Genomic DNA, 18,269 nt, shown 5'->3' with positions numbered 1-18,269 from the left:
CCACCGCCACCACAAATACACACAGCCCTCTATCTGTTTATTCTCCAGGGTTCAATGCCTTTTTTTTCAATTCCTTGAATCAGTCCACGTTTTCAGCTGTTTCTTACAGGAAGTCAGAGTGTCTGCTCAGAGCCCCCCCCCCCCCCCCCCACCACTCCAGTCTCCCACTGTTCTCCCTTCTCTGTTGTGTAAGCAGACTCAGGAGGGTCATATGAGGGTCCAAGTTTAGCACGCAGCCCCTCTGACACCTTCAGTCTGCTTCCCCTCTCCAGCGCACACTGCTGTCCTGCCCTGCTTGATGGGTAATTTTGCCCTCACCACTCACACATGTAAACATGTGCACACACGCTTTGATCCACACGCACACAACCCTTCATTTTTCAGCTTCGTTGTTTTGCGTTTTAAGGCTGCACGTGTTTGAGTTTGGTCACACTGCTGGTATGAACACCTGACTGAATATAACCTTACGGTGTGTCCACAGGGTGTGTTTCACGAGGGCTGAAGAAAAAGACACATTTACAACATCAAGGTACAACTGTCACCCTGCAACATACAACAAACGACCTCTGAACCCTGACTGCAAAAATGACATCAGACAACAGTGTGAATTAATGAAAGGTTAGTGACTGCACTTAACACACACAGGTTTGCCATTCACACCAGGGTCAAAAAGCTTCTCCACACTGTCTGTTTCACTGCGTATATGAGCCAGCTCTCACTGGGCAGGCACTGATGCGTGTCTCCGCTACCTCATGGCCTGCGTCAGCTCCACTCTCCCCTAATCACTCATTGTGTTTAATCAGCTGGACTTCCAGCCAGAGGGTTGCACATTTGAATGGGAAACTTGTTGGACTTTATGCAGGTAGTGCTGGTGTAGCCAGAATGACATTTACATCACTAATGAATACAGATTAAAAATGTACTATTATTATTATTATTATTATTAGTAGTAGTACATTTATTATTGTTGTTGTTGATATTGTTGTCATTATTATTAAATCATCAGAGGCAATGTATTTATCTTGTTCACCTTTTTCACTGCCATGTGGCCAGCAGAGAGCCTGATCCTATACACTAATAGAGCTCTGCTGCCCTTTGCAGGCCTGGTCCAGCTAAGTACAAGTTCGTTCAAGTTTACACTTCTTAGATAACCCTGACACCTAAACCCATCCATTGCTCTCAGACAGCCATCCTGTCACCCCTGCAAATACTGAGACGGGCATCAGAGGCTGCAAACTGTTTCCTACTTACGGAAATGCACACGTGGTCGCGCTCTCAGTCCCGTGGGTATTTACTGTAAGGAAATAAAGCCAGCTGCAAGCGACTGATTTAAATATGGCTAGCCACTCTCAGCAGCTTGTTCCTCAGAAAGAGGAGACTATGAAAAAGATTAAAGGATGCAGAAGTGAAAGGTCTGAGCACAGTCACCAACAAAGTAAACAAACATACGTGGTAGGAACAATGTTAACTGTGAGAGCAACACGTATAAACTGATTAAAACCAAATCACATGTGTACACCTGTGTCCTCAGTTTTCCGTAGACTTGTCTAATAGCCAGCCTTCTCCATAAAAGGCTTGTTATGACCTCTTTGGAGTAACAGTACCCACACATTCACAGAGTGAAGAATTCTATTCACAGAATGATTGGGGACCAATGGAACACAGGTACAGTCAGTTGCATTGTGTACATTTGAGAAGTCAGCGGAGGCGCAAAATCCACACACATCTGGGTGAATGGGGTGGGGGGGGGGGGGGTGGGTTTGAAGCATGACTGGAAGAGATGGGGTTTTCTGTAAATTGAAGTTGCAAGTGGGGTTTGGAGGGGTGTGGAGGGGTATGATGAGGTATAATGGGGAATGGTGGGGCAGGATGTATATGGACCACATACTAATGGGCCACAGCCTACTCTTGCTCTGGTTCCATGAGGTTGGCACTGTTACCCAGACACAATGTTCCAGACAATGGAAACAAAGGCTATCCTGAGACAGAACGTCAATTTGCATCAATCTCCACTCTACGGTTAGTGGCACTAACACTCAAGTTAAAGACAAAGACGCACCACGTCAAAGTTACACAGAATTAGTGACAATGACGCACTCAGAGGAATTGACTGTGCTAACTTAGTAATCTCGGAAAATGTAATATTTTTAGAGTGTCTTCCTGTTTTCTTAAACGTGCAATGGGACCTCATTGTTAGAGGCAATTTCATTTAACACAAGGCAGAGTGGCCAGTTCTTCTGCACTTATCTTCATTCCAGACACATTAAACCAAGATCCTGACACTCCTGGCAGGCCACGTGGTTTTTTTATGCAAACAGCAGGTGGGGTAACCCCAAATTCCTGGCCCACCTCCAAATCTGCCATGCACAATCTGGCCTGCTAATCATGCTCTATTTTAGCTGGCTAAGTTTATCTTGCTTCTCTATGCCAGCTGATGTTTAGTTAGTGCTCTAGCGCATTGTGGTTGCCATGCAACACGCAGGTGAGTTCTATAAGTAAAGTGGATCTTGAGGTGAGCTGTTTATAAAGAAGTCTCATAAACCTCATGAAAATCCAGTTACAAATAAATCATTACCAGTATAAGTAATAGTACTACTAGTAATTATTTAGCTTTTTTATTGTCTTTATTTGAGTCTCAGTAATCATGCCCCAACAGTGTGACTAACACAGACATTTCCTTTCAAACTGGGCTCTTAAAGAGTTAGTCCTTAGCAGGGTTGAGACTCCACCCATTACCTCATCGTTCCACTATTTAAAATACTGTACACTCTTTTAATGAATGGTTTTGTAACACTGGCAGATGCCAGTGCAAATGGGCATTGATCGTAGTTAAATATTCTGCACCTAAATAAAGTTTATACTTTGTGATGGCTATTTCAGTAGGAGCTTAGCAATAAGGTGATTAGAGTAAGTCAAAGGTCTTTACTACGACAATCTTCTGATGAAACAGGCTATAAAATGCTCAGGTGAGGAATTAAAAGCAGTTCAGAGAGGTGTTAAAATGGATGAAAAGTTGCAATTAGGTAGCACTTAATATCTGAGTGGAAAAATATGTGTTTATTCCATATTTAATCACTTGGTCTCTAAATGTTTTTAATTGATTATTTTTGTTCCCCAAATGGATCTGACTGAAACCTGTTGAAAATCAGTATTGTTTAAACAAGCACAATGATTATAAGCAGACTGCATTATTTGCACATATGTTTTTATGTAAACACATGAAATAGGAACAAAGATGTTTGGTAGAATGAACAGCAAATCACACCATGAGCCAGCCAAATTCCACTGTAAAGTTTTGTAAGAGGTTTGTATTTCAGTCCAAAGCAGATGACAATTATTTTAGAAATGTTTTGTTTGCGTTGGTAACAGTAAGGTGACCATGCTGAAAAGGTTGCCAGGTCCTCACAAAAATGGCTTTCAGAACAGGTCAACACGCAACCATTGAATTTTTTTTCATCAAACAACTGAATTGTACAGCAAACCACGTCGCGTTTGTACGTGCGTGATGACACGCTTGGTCACATTTGTCTGCCCAGGCCTGTTTTTTAATTCTGATCCCAGCCTTGACTCGTTGCGCCGGCTCAGACCGGCTGTTTAACAAGGTGTCTGCTCCGCTCACCAGTGCAGTCTGATTAGGGGAAGCCCGGCGGTGTGTATAAACAGGGCTCATGTAAATGAAGAGCACTGGTGGTGGCAGATGGAAGCCGCAGGGGAGATGCCTGCTTTATCTGCGAACGGCACAGCTCTCAGGTTCAAGGTGACAGGGTGACCACTGTTCCCAAATCGGCGGCAGCTTCGTCTGCGTCGGCAGATAAGGGCTCTTCAGATAAACGTACAATTCAAAGAAATGTTGCATCATGCGTGCAGCGCATGATTTTCACGGATGTCTGGACCCTTTGTGTAGGCTGGTCTTCTGTCCAATCCGTCCAAAAAGCAGGCAGCGGTGTAGTGTAGTGGTAAGAACCAGGGCTTGTATCCGAAAGATTGCTGGTTCGATTCTCCACTGGGGCACTGCTGCTGAACCTTTGGGCAAAGTACTTAACCCACAATTGCCTCAGTAAATATCTAGCTGTATAAATGGATAACATGTAAAAATTGTGACCTATGTAAGTCACTCTGCATAAGAGTGGCTGCTAAATGACAATAATGTAATTATTGTAATAGTAATGTAAGTCAAACTTGAGTGAACTGCTGAAGAGTAATTTTATAACTATATAAGTTTTTCTGTGATGAAATCCAACATGAAGAATATTTTTTGTTGGAGATTCATGTGTGACATGTGATAAAACATAATAGAAGTGGTTCCTTAAACTAAATCTCCAAAGGGGTTATAGCAGTATCTTAGTAACCAAATCTGTGTCCCAAATAATTATAATTGTCAAGATCGTTGATAGTCTGCATTACTGTAAAGGTTCATATGTATAAATTAAGAAAAAACCATTTACCTTTTTTTAGTCAAGAACTCATTTATCTCATATGTGTAGATTCAACCCAGATCAGACTTTAATTAACAGCTAACTCAATCCTAATCAATTAGCTCTGCTGGAAGGAACACCAGCATACAATGTTGACTCAAGGACTCAAAACAGAGTGAGGTACAGTTTTCAAAATGTGCTTTTCATGTGCACATGTAATGGCTTTTTATATTTATATATATATATATATATATATATTTTTTTTTTTATCGTTTACAACTTGTTGTCAACTTGTTTCATTACACTTCTTTCCAAAGCATTTGGAGCAAATCATTAAAAAACTTCAGCCTTGTTCCAGACTTAAGGCTTTTCATTACTGGGCCCACTTAATGGACCAGTAAATCACGTGCTCCATGTCTACAGACACAGACAATTAAGGGGACCACAAGGCCTTAATATTTTCACATCCATAAAAAGCTGTTTTTTTTGCAATGTAGGTTAACACAAACAGAAGCGCTACATTCACTGCGCATAACCACTCCCTTTCTACTTTTTTTCTTTTTTTTCCCCCCAAAACAAGTCCACCTTTACACAGTGCATTTATACACAATTATATAAAAATACAGAAATAAATACTGAGCCTGGGCTGAGTTTAGGTGCTAAAAATGGGAATGGTGCTACAGGCGTGAGAGTGGGAGAAGTACCAACACTTTGCTATGTGTAAGGAACAGAAGAGGGGGCTGGGCCGGGAATCCCAGTAACCAATGGTTGCACTTGCAATGCTCTTTTCACCTTGCGAACTTAAGGTGGCCAAGTAATCTGCACAGGTTTCTCCGTATGCGTGTGGTGAAGAAGATCAAGGAATTTTTCCTGGCAGACAGAAGTGCCTTCCCTCAATGTGCTGCCAGAACTTGGGGTACCTCCTGTCCCACGAAAGGTCACACAGTGGATTATATGCAAATTTATTTTAATGCCAAGACTGGCTGTGATGTCTGATACCAAGCCAAAGATAAGGTGCTTGTACATACTACTACACAGTAGCCATTGTTAAAGAGATCTATATGTCATGGAAATATATCAACAGCCCTACTACACAGTAGCCATTGTTAAAGAGATCTATATGTCATGGAAATATATCAACAGCCCAGAGGGTCAGTTAGAGGGATCAGGGCTGCAGCGTTAAAGTTTAAAGCAAGTCTGTCAGGAACAAACTTCAAGGGAGAAGCTGGCCCCCCTGAAGTTAAAACTGATTAAGCTGTGGGGCTACAGAAAGCTACAAACATTTCTGGGATGTTCATGTGGTTACAGCCACTGGCTTTGACAGTGTAGGAGAAACGTACTGTATTTATTTCCACCCTACAAACAAGACAGGCAACCTTAGCGCCAGGTTAAGAACTGCACCTAGACCAGCCTGCTTTCAGACACACTTTGGCACAGTTGATGCAGGTGGAATTGGGCATTCTGACAGCAGCCAATAGGTGTCTGGACTTAACAGAGATTTACTTGAAGGGAGATTTAAGAGAAAGCCCACTCCACATACCATCTGGGGAGTGTTTATGAGTCTACACGGGCACGCCATCTGCCCCTATCTTACCTTTTAGACCTGTAATCCTGCAGGAAAAACCTGATTGATCCCTCCTGCACTCCTACGGTGCCACAGACACAGAATAATTAGTGGTACGGTTCTTCATGATAAACTAAAAGCAGAAAAAAGTGATCTCATTGAATAAGGTCCTATCATATAGTGAAGTGATATTCAAATTTAATTCTTCGGCTGCAACAGAAGCACATTCAATTCTAGAACACCTGTTGGCTATGTGCTTTATGCACAACCATTAAAGACGCCATATTCAAAAGGCCAAGCAGCATGCAAATCACTTCTGACTAAGTAATACTATGCCTATTCCCTTCCAATGTATCAGCAGATTGTGCACTGTGTTAATGTACTACAACATCCGCCATCATTCATGTAGAAATGTTTCTGTACAGGACTGTATCCTGGAGTTCAGTGCTTGTCAGCCAGCTGTCATCCCACTGTGAGGATTATAGTGTCAATTTAATTAAGAGGACAAGGCTCATGTCTGGACATTCACACACAGTAACGCTGTCTGTTAGTGGCTGCATTCCTCCCTCCCCACTCAATGCAAGAACACACAACACTGATACCAGATCAGTGGTGTGAGCAGTGAAGCAGTTAGGACTGCAGTTCAAAGGGAGAGGGAGAGGGAGAGGCAGGTTAATAAGTCAACAAATCAATCAATCCACGGCAATTGAGAGGCCGCTGTTCAAGAGACAAACGCAAGTCCCAAACATATGAAAACATTTTTTCCACCAATTAAAAACCAAACCCCCAAAGCCCAAAGCTTTCTGGTCAGGATGAGGGGGGGGAAGAGGGGCTTAGAAAGGCATGCAGCTCTCATGCCACACGCACCATGTGGCGGGGGGAGATTGGGGAGACTGCGGGCAGCCTCACAAGCCCTCTTTCCTGACTCGCGGTGCGAGGCCGCTTCTGGGACGACGCGGCGCAGACAGCGGGATGAGCATCGGGGCTGTGGCGGTGGCGGAATGTGATTTGACGCGGAACAAAAACCCCTGTTATGATATTCCGCGCTACCCGGCCAGCTGCCTCCCACTCTCTCCCACTCGCCCACATATGTTATGCGATCATTGATCCCCTTAAGCCACATACTGCGCTTATTTTTAACCGCGTCGTGGCCATAAAAAGCAGACAGGCTAATGGATTAATAGGATTGGGAGGGAAAAAACGCACACTATAATGGGCAGGGTAAGCCTTGGGGAGGGCGAGGATTGTTGGGGTATAAAGTCGCCGCGGGGAGAAAGCGGTGGAGACACTCACAGGCTGCGCAGGGAGGCATCACTAACGGATTACAGAGCAACCAGAAAGCACGATCGCTGAGGAAGCGCAGTCGCCGAGCAACAGGTACGACCTCTCCCATCAAACCAGCCTCTGTCTGTCTGTCTGTCTGTCTGACTGTCTGACTGTTGACTTAGGCAGGAGGGAGTGAGAGAGCAACTGGTGCATACACAAGTACAGCTAAGGTTCTGCAGATTAGAACAGTGTGCTGGAGGCTTAAGACGATATGGATCATTTAATAAAGTGCCTTTACCATATTTGGAAATCTCTTGCTGATGCGGCTATCACCAACACATACTTCAGACAGAAGAACCACACCAGGAAGTGATGAGGGAGATGGCCTGATTTCTGTGTCCTGTCTCATACTCAACCTTTCCTGCACAAGCATCACATGTGTGTATAACGCCCCATACGCAGGGATAGCCTCTCTTTTTGTGATTTCTGCCAGTTACAAAGCAGTTCAGTCTACTCTAGAGATACGCTGTTGCAATATAAAATTGTGCTGCACTGAACACAACAGGGAAAATTAAGCTTTTCCAGAGGACAGTGCGCATGGGTGGAAAGCCTGTACATTTCAGTCCAAACAGATTCATTAAAGAGTGGAAGAGATGTGCTCCTTATTTTGGTATAAATTTAAAATACAAAAAGTAAAAAAAAAAAAAATCAAAAGGCTTGATTTTATTTAACCTCCTCATAATAACTGTAAGTTCCAGAACCGGAGACTCTGTTGGCATTCCATCTTGTGGAGAATAATGCATTCTGATGAAGATCATTTCACATGGTACCCACCTTGCATGGCCTTAGCTGACCTCATACAGGTGGCCTGCTCAATGTTTGCATGTATTTAAAGATAAGCACCTTTTGCTGATGTACTCTAACACTGATGAAGAGCCCTCTTTTTGTCCTGGTAACAGCATCTCAGTATAAAGTGGAAACCTTTGGTAGTGTATGGGTTTCTATCAGAATTTCTGATTTATTCTGATTTATGATCTTCATGACAAACAGAGACAAAGCAAAAATGAGCAATATGTTGTAATGCGTAGCACAGTCTTGAATAGTGGTCTGGGAAGTGGACTGGAAGGTTACAGGTTCTGATCCTGACCTTTGTGCTTTGTCTGAATTGCTTCTGAAAAATATCACACAGTATAAATGGATAATATGCAAACATCTGAGTTTGTTTGTTTTCTTAATCCTGGAGAAGGGGTGTCTCTCAAGCAATTAATTAATTATATTAATTCATCAATTAACTGGTTAAATACTTACCAGACTAATCAAACAACACATTAATTAATAAATTATTAATATATTTAATTAATTAATTGTTATTAATAGATTGTTGTTGTTATTATTATTATCATTATTATTATCAGTGGTAGTAGCAGTATTATGTGGCATCTACTATCTGACCTTAAAGTCATGAGGGTCAGTAAAAATTGGTTTGTTGGAAGGCTAAGACCACAGCAAGGAAGAGTGGTTATAGACCAGAGGAGATAATCCCCAGCAAAGTCTTTGCTCAGATTAAAGAACACTCCATCATAGCATTAATCTCATCTGCACAGATTATCCCCTCCAGATTCCCCCATGCCACTTTGAGGTTTTAACATGACTTTCAAGTGCACAACAGAACTTTGCTTAAATGCTGAAGTAAATTTGAGATTTGTCATTAGGGACAGTTTCTGATCTGCAAGGATGGTGTAAATACCACACGGTGGGTGTGAAATTTAATTTACTGCCCTCTGCTGGTAAACTAACCACTGTTCTCCTGTTCACAGAAACATCCGGCCCACTCACAAAAGAAATGGCAAAGTAAGTGTCTCTCTGCTCCTCATTACATTAGAAACCAACACAAAACATCATTGATAAGTACATTACTAATGTGTTCAAGTGTATTTACAGTAAATGGCAAATAAAATCTACCTCTTCCTTATGAGGCCTGTTTTTCAAGATGTGCATCCAGAGAAAGCAAAATAACTAATTGCTTTTTCCACCTGTAAATCATGCTGAATACAAGGCATCTAATGTGATTCTGTGAGAAAGTAAAATCCAGACAAAGTGTTTTTGGACATACCAATCATTTAAATCAAGCTTGTGAGGCAGGTTTGTTTTGTATGTTGAACAAGAACTCTCCTCGACATCTGTTTTCTAGCACTTACTGAAATTTCAGGCAGTACTTAACATCAGTTTCTAGCTCCTGTTAGACTTAAATGGCAAATGACAAGATATGATGCTGATATTTTTCAGAAATCAGACACAGGTGTCTTTTAATCCCATGAAGATTGGCATTCATGGGTAGAGCTAACTTTGTATTTGGCAGTAGGACAACTATCCCAGCCTTTGGAATGGGGGAAGCTATTTAGCTATTTAAGTTTGATATTGTGAAATTCTTCACCCGCTGCTGGCAAACTCATGAAGAGTTTTTTTTTTGCCAGCAAAGCTCTTGGATTATGGGATATCAGAAAATCCTCTTACATGGCGATGGATAGACGGGATTACAGCCTGCAGAAGATGGCTCTGTAGGAAAAGTATAAAGCTTACAGCGGTTTACCACTTAAAACACATAGGCATGTTAAACAAAATACCAGCGATCAACATCCACATGATGGCCGAGATGGTAAATCGGTGATACAATTGGAATTATTAGCCTGCGTATCAAAATGTACTGAGCTACAGTGTCAGAACAAAAATGCCGAGATCATGCCAAACACACTAAAGGCAAAGGCATTTTCAATGGGGAGAAGTGAGTAGAGCTGTGAGGGCTATGGGTGGTGGGAATCATCTGGTTGAAATGTGACATGCTGAAATTTCAAAGAATATAACTTGATGCCACCAGCGAATGGGATCGAATCTTGCGTGACATGCCACCTGGGAAGAATTTTTGTTTTTTTTTGTGAGGTTTCATGCTCCATAAACTCAGCAAAGGTACCCTCTGGAGTACTTATTCTTTACAAGTCATTGGAAACATTTGTAAAAGTAGGTCTGCCATTATAAATGATGACAATCAAAATGAAGCCAACATACACAACCTGGCCCACGAGCACTATTCTAAAGCAAACCTACCCAATATTTTCTGAATTCTTTTGTGTTACTTGGCCATGCATTTTTTTCATTGTACCATTTAATCCTCCGACAGAAAAAAAAATACATTGATTTACACATGATGTATTTATGCGAACAGGATATATTTAGGGTTGAGGATTTCAATGTTTATTTTTGAAATCCACCCTACCCTTAAATAAACCAACCAGATATAAATTAATCTGTTAAGATGAATCCTGCAAGGTCTGATGTCACAGAGAGTGAGGACCTGTCAATCAAATGCTTTAGGGACAGCATCTCACGACTGATCCCAGTTCAATGTCAACACAGCAATTTAGGCAATAAACACACAATTGGTGTGCTTTGCACAGCATTTGAAAACATATACGCAAAATCTGTGTGTCCTGGTCAGTCCCTAATCAGATGCTTGTAAACTAATTAAGGAAACATTAAAGTGTGTTTTAATCAAAGGATGGACGGCAGGTAAGACTTGCAGAAATATCCACTGAAATACGATAGAAGTAAATATATTTGAGACCAGAAAACAGGGCTTAAAATATTATTGATCTGTGCAGGAACTGCACCAAGATGAAATCCATTTCCAAATCTGATATGGTCCAGCCAGCTCTGGCCTCAGGCACATTTTTTTTCAGATCACAAAGCATGCATACGAGAAATGGCCAGCAACAAAATACTGATTATTTTCTCTTGCTGATCTGCTCTTGGGATGATGACACTATTCAAGGAGGCTTTACTGTAACCTCACGCAAACTTCAGGATCATCTGAGCACAGAGGATAGAGCTTGCTGATTGGTCAGATGTGACTGCTTGAGCAGCTGTGAGTAGGAACAGCGTCACTTCACGGGGCACTAATCCCCAAACACGGCAGGAAAATGCAAGCATGAGGTGTCCTCCTTTAAGATTAAGCCGCCATAGCAGGAGTGCAGTAGGTGCTAGTCTCTATCAGCTCCTCCGTAATGGCGTTGTAATCGGTGATCGCAGTGGATAAACCAACTTGGCTGCAAGGGCCCTCAGTTAAATTAGACTGTGGTCATGCGAGGCCAGCGCTGGAAACTTACAACCGGGGAAGGCTATTAATGAAGACAGGAAGCAGGAAGATGAGGTGAATTTCAGGCCCAACTTCCTGTAGACATGGAAAAGTCTCAAACAGCCTGCTGCTGGCTCATATGTGAGCTGACTAATAGGTGTACGTACATTTATACACATATATGTCAGTCTTTGCATCCATATAATGTTTAAAATTTTGCCCTTGTCTCCTCAACATCCTCACTTGTTTTGTCCCTTTTAGGATCTTCAAGAAGACCAGTGGCAATGGCTCGGTAAGGAGACACCCCAACAGTGTACAGTGGCTCCCGTCCCACACTTCAGCAGAGTAGATTTAATTGCTCCATAGACACAGACACTGTCTGACAACATGCACCAAACCTTCACACACTCATACACACAGTTCAATATCCTGTTGCACGCTGGGTCCTTTCAAGCTCAGACAGAGGTGAAAGCCATGCTAATATCACAACTGCTGGCAACCAGCATGACAACTGCTCTCACCTGCCCCCCCCCCCCCCGTTATTCTCTCAGATCTCCCTCTACCTGGGGAAGCGAGACTTTGTGGATCACGTGACTAGTGTAGACATCGTTGGTGAGTCATTTATAATCAACCATCTCCTCTGATGAATTTGGTTATGCTGCATGCACGCGGGTTCGATCAAGGGGTTTCACATCTGTCTGTGTCTGATTTGCTGTCTTCCCTCTCCCTGACAGATGGGGTGCTGAAGGTGGATCCCACAGATCTCAATGGCAGGAAAGGTACTTCCACCCTTCACTCCAGGGTAACACACTGATGTGACAGGCTGGCTGGAAAAAAAACAAAATTGACCCTTCCCTCTCTCCGTAGTGTGGGTGCAGCTGGCTTGTGCCTTCCGCTACGGCCGTGAAGACCTGGATGTGATTGGGCTGTCATTCAGGAAAGACATCTGGATCCACCACATTCAGGTTTACCCTCCTACAGGAGAGAGCAAGCCAGCCAACACCCCCATGCAGGACTCCTTGATGAAGAAAGTTGGGGAACAAGGCTATCCCTTCACCTTTCTAGTAAGCCCTCCTTCTCTTTGACTATTTTTGTCCCACTTAACCTTGAGGAGAACACATTCCCAGGAAATATGCAGACAGAAACATACCCCCACCAGACAAAACTGCCAACACTGTCTACATCAAAAATACTATTGAAAAATGGTGAAATTAAACTGGCTAAAGTTATCCATATGCAGAAATACACACACACAGACAGACATACACACACACACACTCAAACAAACACACACATACATACTCATGGAATGAGTTTCGCAGGTTAATCTGAAAAATAAAGAATAAAAAAAAGAATACTGAATGACCAATTCCCCACCCCTATCTATTTTAGATTCCTAACAACCTGCCGTGCTCCGTCACTCTTCAGCCTGGACCTGAGGACAAGGGCAAGGTACTGTCTCAGACTCCCTCTGTCTCTGTCTCACACACATACCCTCCCTCCCTCTCGCTCTCTCTCTCTACCTATCTCTATCTCTCTCTGACATACCACTGAGTCTCAAAACTTTGGTATTTCCTTGAAACTGAAAAATTACAGTTTTTGTGTCTTTCACTACAGGCTTGTGGTGTAGACTATGAAGTGAAGGCATACATCGCCAATGAAGCAGAAAACCTGGACGAGAAAGTGGACAAGAAGTAAGTGCTCTCCCACAGCGGACAGCACCTCACGAAACACGCCACTACACTCCAAACACAGCAGCTCCCTGTTTTTCTCACTCTCTACACCATGGTGACCTCTTACAAAGATATCGTACAGCTATAGGTGCAACATCTCAACTGGCACTTAATGAAAGCAACTGAAATTGGAACTTGTCGCTGTGGAGAAAACAACTACAAACAAACATGCCTACAAATATGACAGGGCTGCAAATATTCTCAAAATTCATCGTTGTTATTGTTTCGATCAATTTTGAGAAACCTGTCTGTTCAAGGTCATCCTTCTAGACTAGTCTTTATGAGATACTTCACTCATTTTGTTTAATTCAGAGCATATTTTTTTGTTCTATTAACTTTTCCTCTCCTTGCTCGTCCTCAACTCATTGCAGAGACACCTGCCGCCTGGTCATTCGCAAGATCCAGTTCGCGCCTGACAACACAGGAGCGGGGCCCAAGGCCGACATCACCAAGCAGTTCATGATGTCGGACAAGCCAGTCCACCTGGAAGCATCTCTGGAAAAGGAGGTGAGCTACGCAGGGAAGCCGCAGTCTGGCAGAGCTCTTGCACTCCCTGCCTGCCCAACTCAACCGTACAATAAACTCACTGCTTACTGCACAGTTCAAAATTGCTGACGTACGGGTTTTAGGGATCGACATTAAAAATTTGTTCAGGTGGGTACGGCTAATTTTGTTTTTCTTTTTTTCCCCATGTTACAGATTTACTACCACGGTGATCCAATCATGGTCAAAGTAAAAATCAACAACGAAACCAACAAAGTTGTGAAGAAGATTAAAATAAGCAGTGAGTGAAGAAACCTGAACAGCAGCAGGGGAGTCAGCAGATATGGCCATAAGCCCTGGGATTTTAAGTCAGCCAAAAAAAAACATAAGTAATATTAATGTTTAAACAAATTGTTTTTTATCTGTTGTCTATTTCTGAACCACACACTAAAAAGGGGTTTGGCCCTCTCATGTGTTTTACTAAACAGGCAGCAGTTGGTTATGCTTGCGCATGTGACTGAGGGGGTGACTGTGTTTTTACGCATGTAAGTATTGACATATCTCTCTGTTATCAGTTGACCAGACCACTGATGTGGTGCTCTACTCTGCTGATAAATACTCCAAATGTGTGCTGTCCGAGGAGTTTGGGTAGGTAGCTGAAAGAACATACGTATCTCAGTTAAAGGATGCATTGATTTACAGTTCCGTAATGGTGACAGCGAAGCATTACTGTGGTAGAAATATTACCTATTGATGCAGCTGAAAGCTTGCTTTGACGGCTGATGGTAATACGGACCTGAAGCATGACTCCCCATTTGTGCGGACTTCTGGTACAGGGACAGCGTCAATGGCAACTCAACATTCGAGAAAGAGTACCAAATAATCCCCCTGCTGGCAAACAACAAAGAGAAGCGCGGCCTGGCGTTAGACGGCAGGCTAAAGGATGAAGACACTAACTTGGCCTCCACCACAGTGTGAGTAGATGACCTCTCCGCGCTCCTTCCTCATGGCTCACCAGCTCTGTACTTGTTTCTTTGATTCAGTGTGACCATCAGTGATTTGTATATCACAGCCTTTAGAGCATACACACACAGGTTTGCATTGACGAAGAATGGTTATTATGACTAAAAACACCGGCTCAGGCTGCCCTCTCTGCCCACTAGTTCAACATAATGGAATTTTCTATCACAGTGCATTGTCATGGAAAATAATTGCTCTAACAGCACTGATCGTGAGCTACTATTAACATCACCAAAACCCTTGTTGAGTCATACATCTATAGGTAATTGTACCATCACTAAGCAACCCTGCCAGGTGTGAAGGGTCAGCACCATTATTACTTTACACAGAGGTAAGAACTTACACTGACCATTAGACTTTTTGCCCTGGCTATCCTCACTTTCTTTCTTTCCCTCTCTTTCTTAGTCTGAGGCCTGGTATGGAGAAAGAGGTTCTAGGAATCCTTGTCTCCTACAAATGCAAGGTCAATCTCATGGTTTCCAGAGGGGGGTAAGCCACACTCACATTTGCATTAACACACGCTGACAAGAAAATCAACCAAACTGTCTTAATGTATGTACGTAACAGGACAACTTGCCTCTTTTGGCAAGTTGCTGTGTTACATATGAAATATACAGTAAAAAATATGTAATCAGCTGCTGTGTTTTTCCTCCTAGCATCCTGGGAGACCTGACAGCCAGGTAAGTCCATATGTCCATAGCAAGGAGATGAAAATCTACTACGAAATTATATGATAATGGAAATATAAAATATCATTGGGTCATAAAGGCGTCAATCAGGTGTCACTTGCTTACTTGCTTTGTTCTGGTTTGCTTTTGCAGTGACGTTTTCGTGGAGCTTCCCTTGGTTCTGATGTCCCCCAAACCCGCAGGTGAGGGTCTGTGTGGGGACATAAATGCAAATGTCCATTACAATCTAATTTCAACTGACAGCCTGTCTGACTGAGTTTAGAGGTGGTTTTAAGGAGCTATGACAAATAATAATAATCAGGGAGTTTTTACATGGACTAAGCAGTATCTGTGCTTGGTTGAGGCCATATTTATTGTTTGTCTGCATGAATGTAGCACGGCATATATTTGCTGTTCACTAGCTCCACCTGTTGGTGAAAAGCGTCTAACATGAATGCTACCCTCTCTCTTCCTCCTTTTGCTGCATTCTCGATGTGAAGAAGTGTAAGTTCAACACAACCACTGTCAGAAATACTTGAGGCTAAAACAAAAAGATATTTTGGCTTACATTATGAAAACAGTGAAAGCAACAGCATAGCGTGAGGGGCAGTTTGTGGTCTGCATGTCTACACAACAACAATTTAATACATTTAATTAATTAACTTCATTAAATAGTTGAATTGAGTTTACCTCACTCTGAGAAGCAATTTAGACCTATTAAACAAACTGACTAGTTGTCACAAACAGATGTTCCACTGATGCCATGTAACGATTGTACGATTGTCTACGATTGTAACGACCAAATTTACTTTATTTTAAAGATTTTAAACCGCAGCTGACAAAGTTGCCTCTGTTATTTCCAAATATTGAAAATTCCCATTCCCAGTGAAGGAATCTAGGTCTGTAGTGCTGTTGTGAGTGATAGTGACACGCAGTTGATGTTGTTCTTGTGTGTTTCATGAACTGCAGCCCACTGGACTAAACGCCCCTGTAGTTCAGGTGAGGTGACTTCCACTCTCAGACATTTCAAGGCAGCTGTTGACTTTCTGGCAGTACCGTCTGTGTTACGCTGATATCTACAAATGTGTAAGGAAAGTCCAGACTGTGAAAGTGCCAGGTAGCGTGACTGACTGGGAACTGATGTTTCTGTTTTCTGAACCTGCAGCACAGATGTAATCCTTGAGTAGATTCCCTGCTAGACAATGGACTGCATGGAGCACGATGACGAGACAAGAGACTGGGCCCGGGAGATGAACACACCAGCAGGCTGAGAGGAAAGGCCGAGAGCCGAGCAGACGCCGAGGAATGACACGTCGCACTGCATCAGAAGCTCTGTGATCGGAACACCAAATGAGGTGGCTGCCGCAAGCCACTCCCCTCTTTCCCTGATGTCACATACAGTATAAGGAGTACATGACCAATGGAATTGGAATGTTCAGATCAAAGTGATCTCTGATATTACATACCTCTTCCATCATTTTACTATTCATTTTCACAGTTATTTGCAGAATTTGTCATACAATCTGGGCAATAAAAATACGTAGATAATTAATGTGCCATTCTACAGTATTCTGACCTCTGCAGTGGCACTTTAATGCAATTTGATGGATGGAAGGGCAGCTGTCAGGACAGGTAATGGCTGTGTGGTCATTGTAGTTTTAAAGGTCACCCAATAGCAGCACCAGAGATGTCTAACCACCACACCACGGTAGGAGCCTGCTGAATGTTCATTGTCTGCCCCATGCTGTAGTGTTGCTGTCTCCTGTACAAGTGTTTTCATTTAGGGTTCCTTTAACAGACAATCCTATCAGCTCAAATTGAGAAAATCATTACAGGGCCAATGCATATAGTCCCCGAATATAGCATGGAAGAAGGATATTAGAAAGTGGAAATCAGGGTTCAATAGGAAGAACGCCAAAATGTACCATTTTTACTGAGGGCTAGGCACAGGGATGCTTAGTTACCATTCACTGTCTGACTGTATATGACAAAACTGTAACTTATATTGATTACAGGGCAATGGTCTCTGTTATTTTGAATAAACCCATAAACACTGTCGTATTTACACACAATTTCTACAATTTGAATATGTGCGAGCCTTTTCTACAGGTGAGTGTTTGGACTGATAAAGCCCTGTACACAATAAAACAACAACCATTACAACATCTTTGAGTTCTCATTGATCTCTGTGAAGGAGTGACATGTTAATGAATACTATTCAGCTCTGGAAAACATGCATGTGTGATGCTGTGTGTGGTTGCAAGGGTCTGGTTCCTCCCACATTAAAGTGGAGCAAGAGAGACAAAGTTCAATGCAGGTGTGTCAGAAGCACAGCTGTAAAGACTAGACTTGTTCATGTGTGGTTGTTTTGAATTAATGTGACCTGATGAGCTGACCTCAAATGATTCGACTCAGTTCTAGTCAGGAATGAAAGCAGTCAGACTCCTAGTGAGTCTCTGCAGAAAGATGTGATTCAACTTGAGCTCCTGTGCAAAAAAATCCTTTGCCTAGGGAGCATAGTTCCCATAATCAAATAAGATAAGGAGGTAAAACATACAGATATGGCTTGCTTATCCCACATATGTTGATCTTAAATACAGTATTTAATATCACTTTATCATATACAGTGTTACAGGATTTATTCACATAATGGCTATTGTCATTCTCAAACAGAAATGACAAGCATGGGGTTCTCTATCTATGTACAGTAGGCTACAGCTACTTAATATCATATCCTCAGCATAATGACCAAGACTGTCTGAAACAAATACAAAAAAACTCTTAAATAAGCAGTGGAAGTCATGGAAGTCAACACATATAGCCTGAAATGGGTTAGCAGTGCTCATCTTGTGACATAAGGTGACATAAGGTGGTTATCTTATCATCTTATTGAAAGGTTTTTCGTCTCGCTGCTTTATCATGGACGTTTTAGTTTGTACCGAGTAATTATGCCTTTGTTCTCAATGTTTTCATATTAAGCAGTATATCCAT

At 42.3% G+C, this 18,269-nt stretch overlaps 1 protein-coding gene across 1 annotated transcript; it reads left to right on the top strand.

The window, feature by feature from the left end:
- Positions 1-9,088: 9,088 nt before the first annotated feature.
- On the top strand, positions 9,089-16,454 carry arr3b (arrestin 3b, retinal (X-arrestin)). Its single transcript, XM_036548569.1, has 16 exons — positions 9,089-9,096; positions 11,636-11,666; positions 11,926-11,986; positions 12,109-12,153; positions 12,242-12,438; positions 12,767-12,826; positions 12,992-13,068; positions 13,479-13,614; positions 13,807-13,891; positions 14,166-14,238; positions 14,427-14,564; positions 15,016-15,099; positions 15,267-15,290; positions 15,432-15,481; positions 16,248-16,277; positions 16,444-16,454. Exons 1-16 carry the CDS (start codon positions 9,089-9,091, stop codon positions 16,452-16,454), a joined length of 1,110 nt encoding a protein of 369 aa, XP_036404462.1.
- The last annotated feature ends 1,815 nt before the right edge of the window (positions 16,455-18,269 follow it).

The sequence above is a fragment of the Megalops cyprinoides genome, chromosome 16, assembly GCF_013368585.1.
Source record: "Megalops cyprinoides isolate fMegCyp1 chromosome 16, fMegCyp1.pri, whole genome shotgun sequence".
NCBI lineage: Eukaryota > Metazoa > Chordata > Actinopteri > Elopiformes > Megalopidae > Megalops > Megalops cyprinoides.
This window is presented reverse-complemented; position numbering and strand designations above follow the sequence as displayed.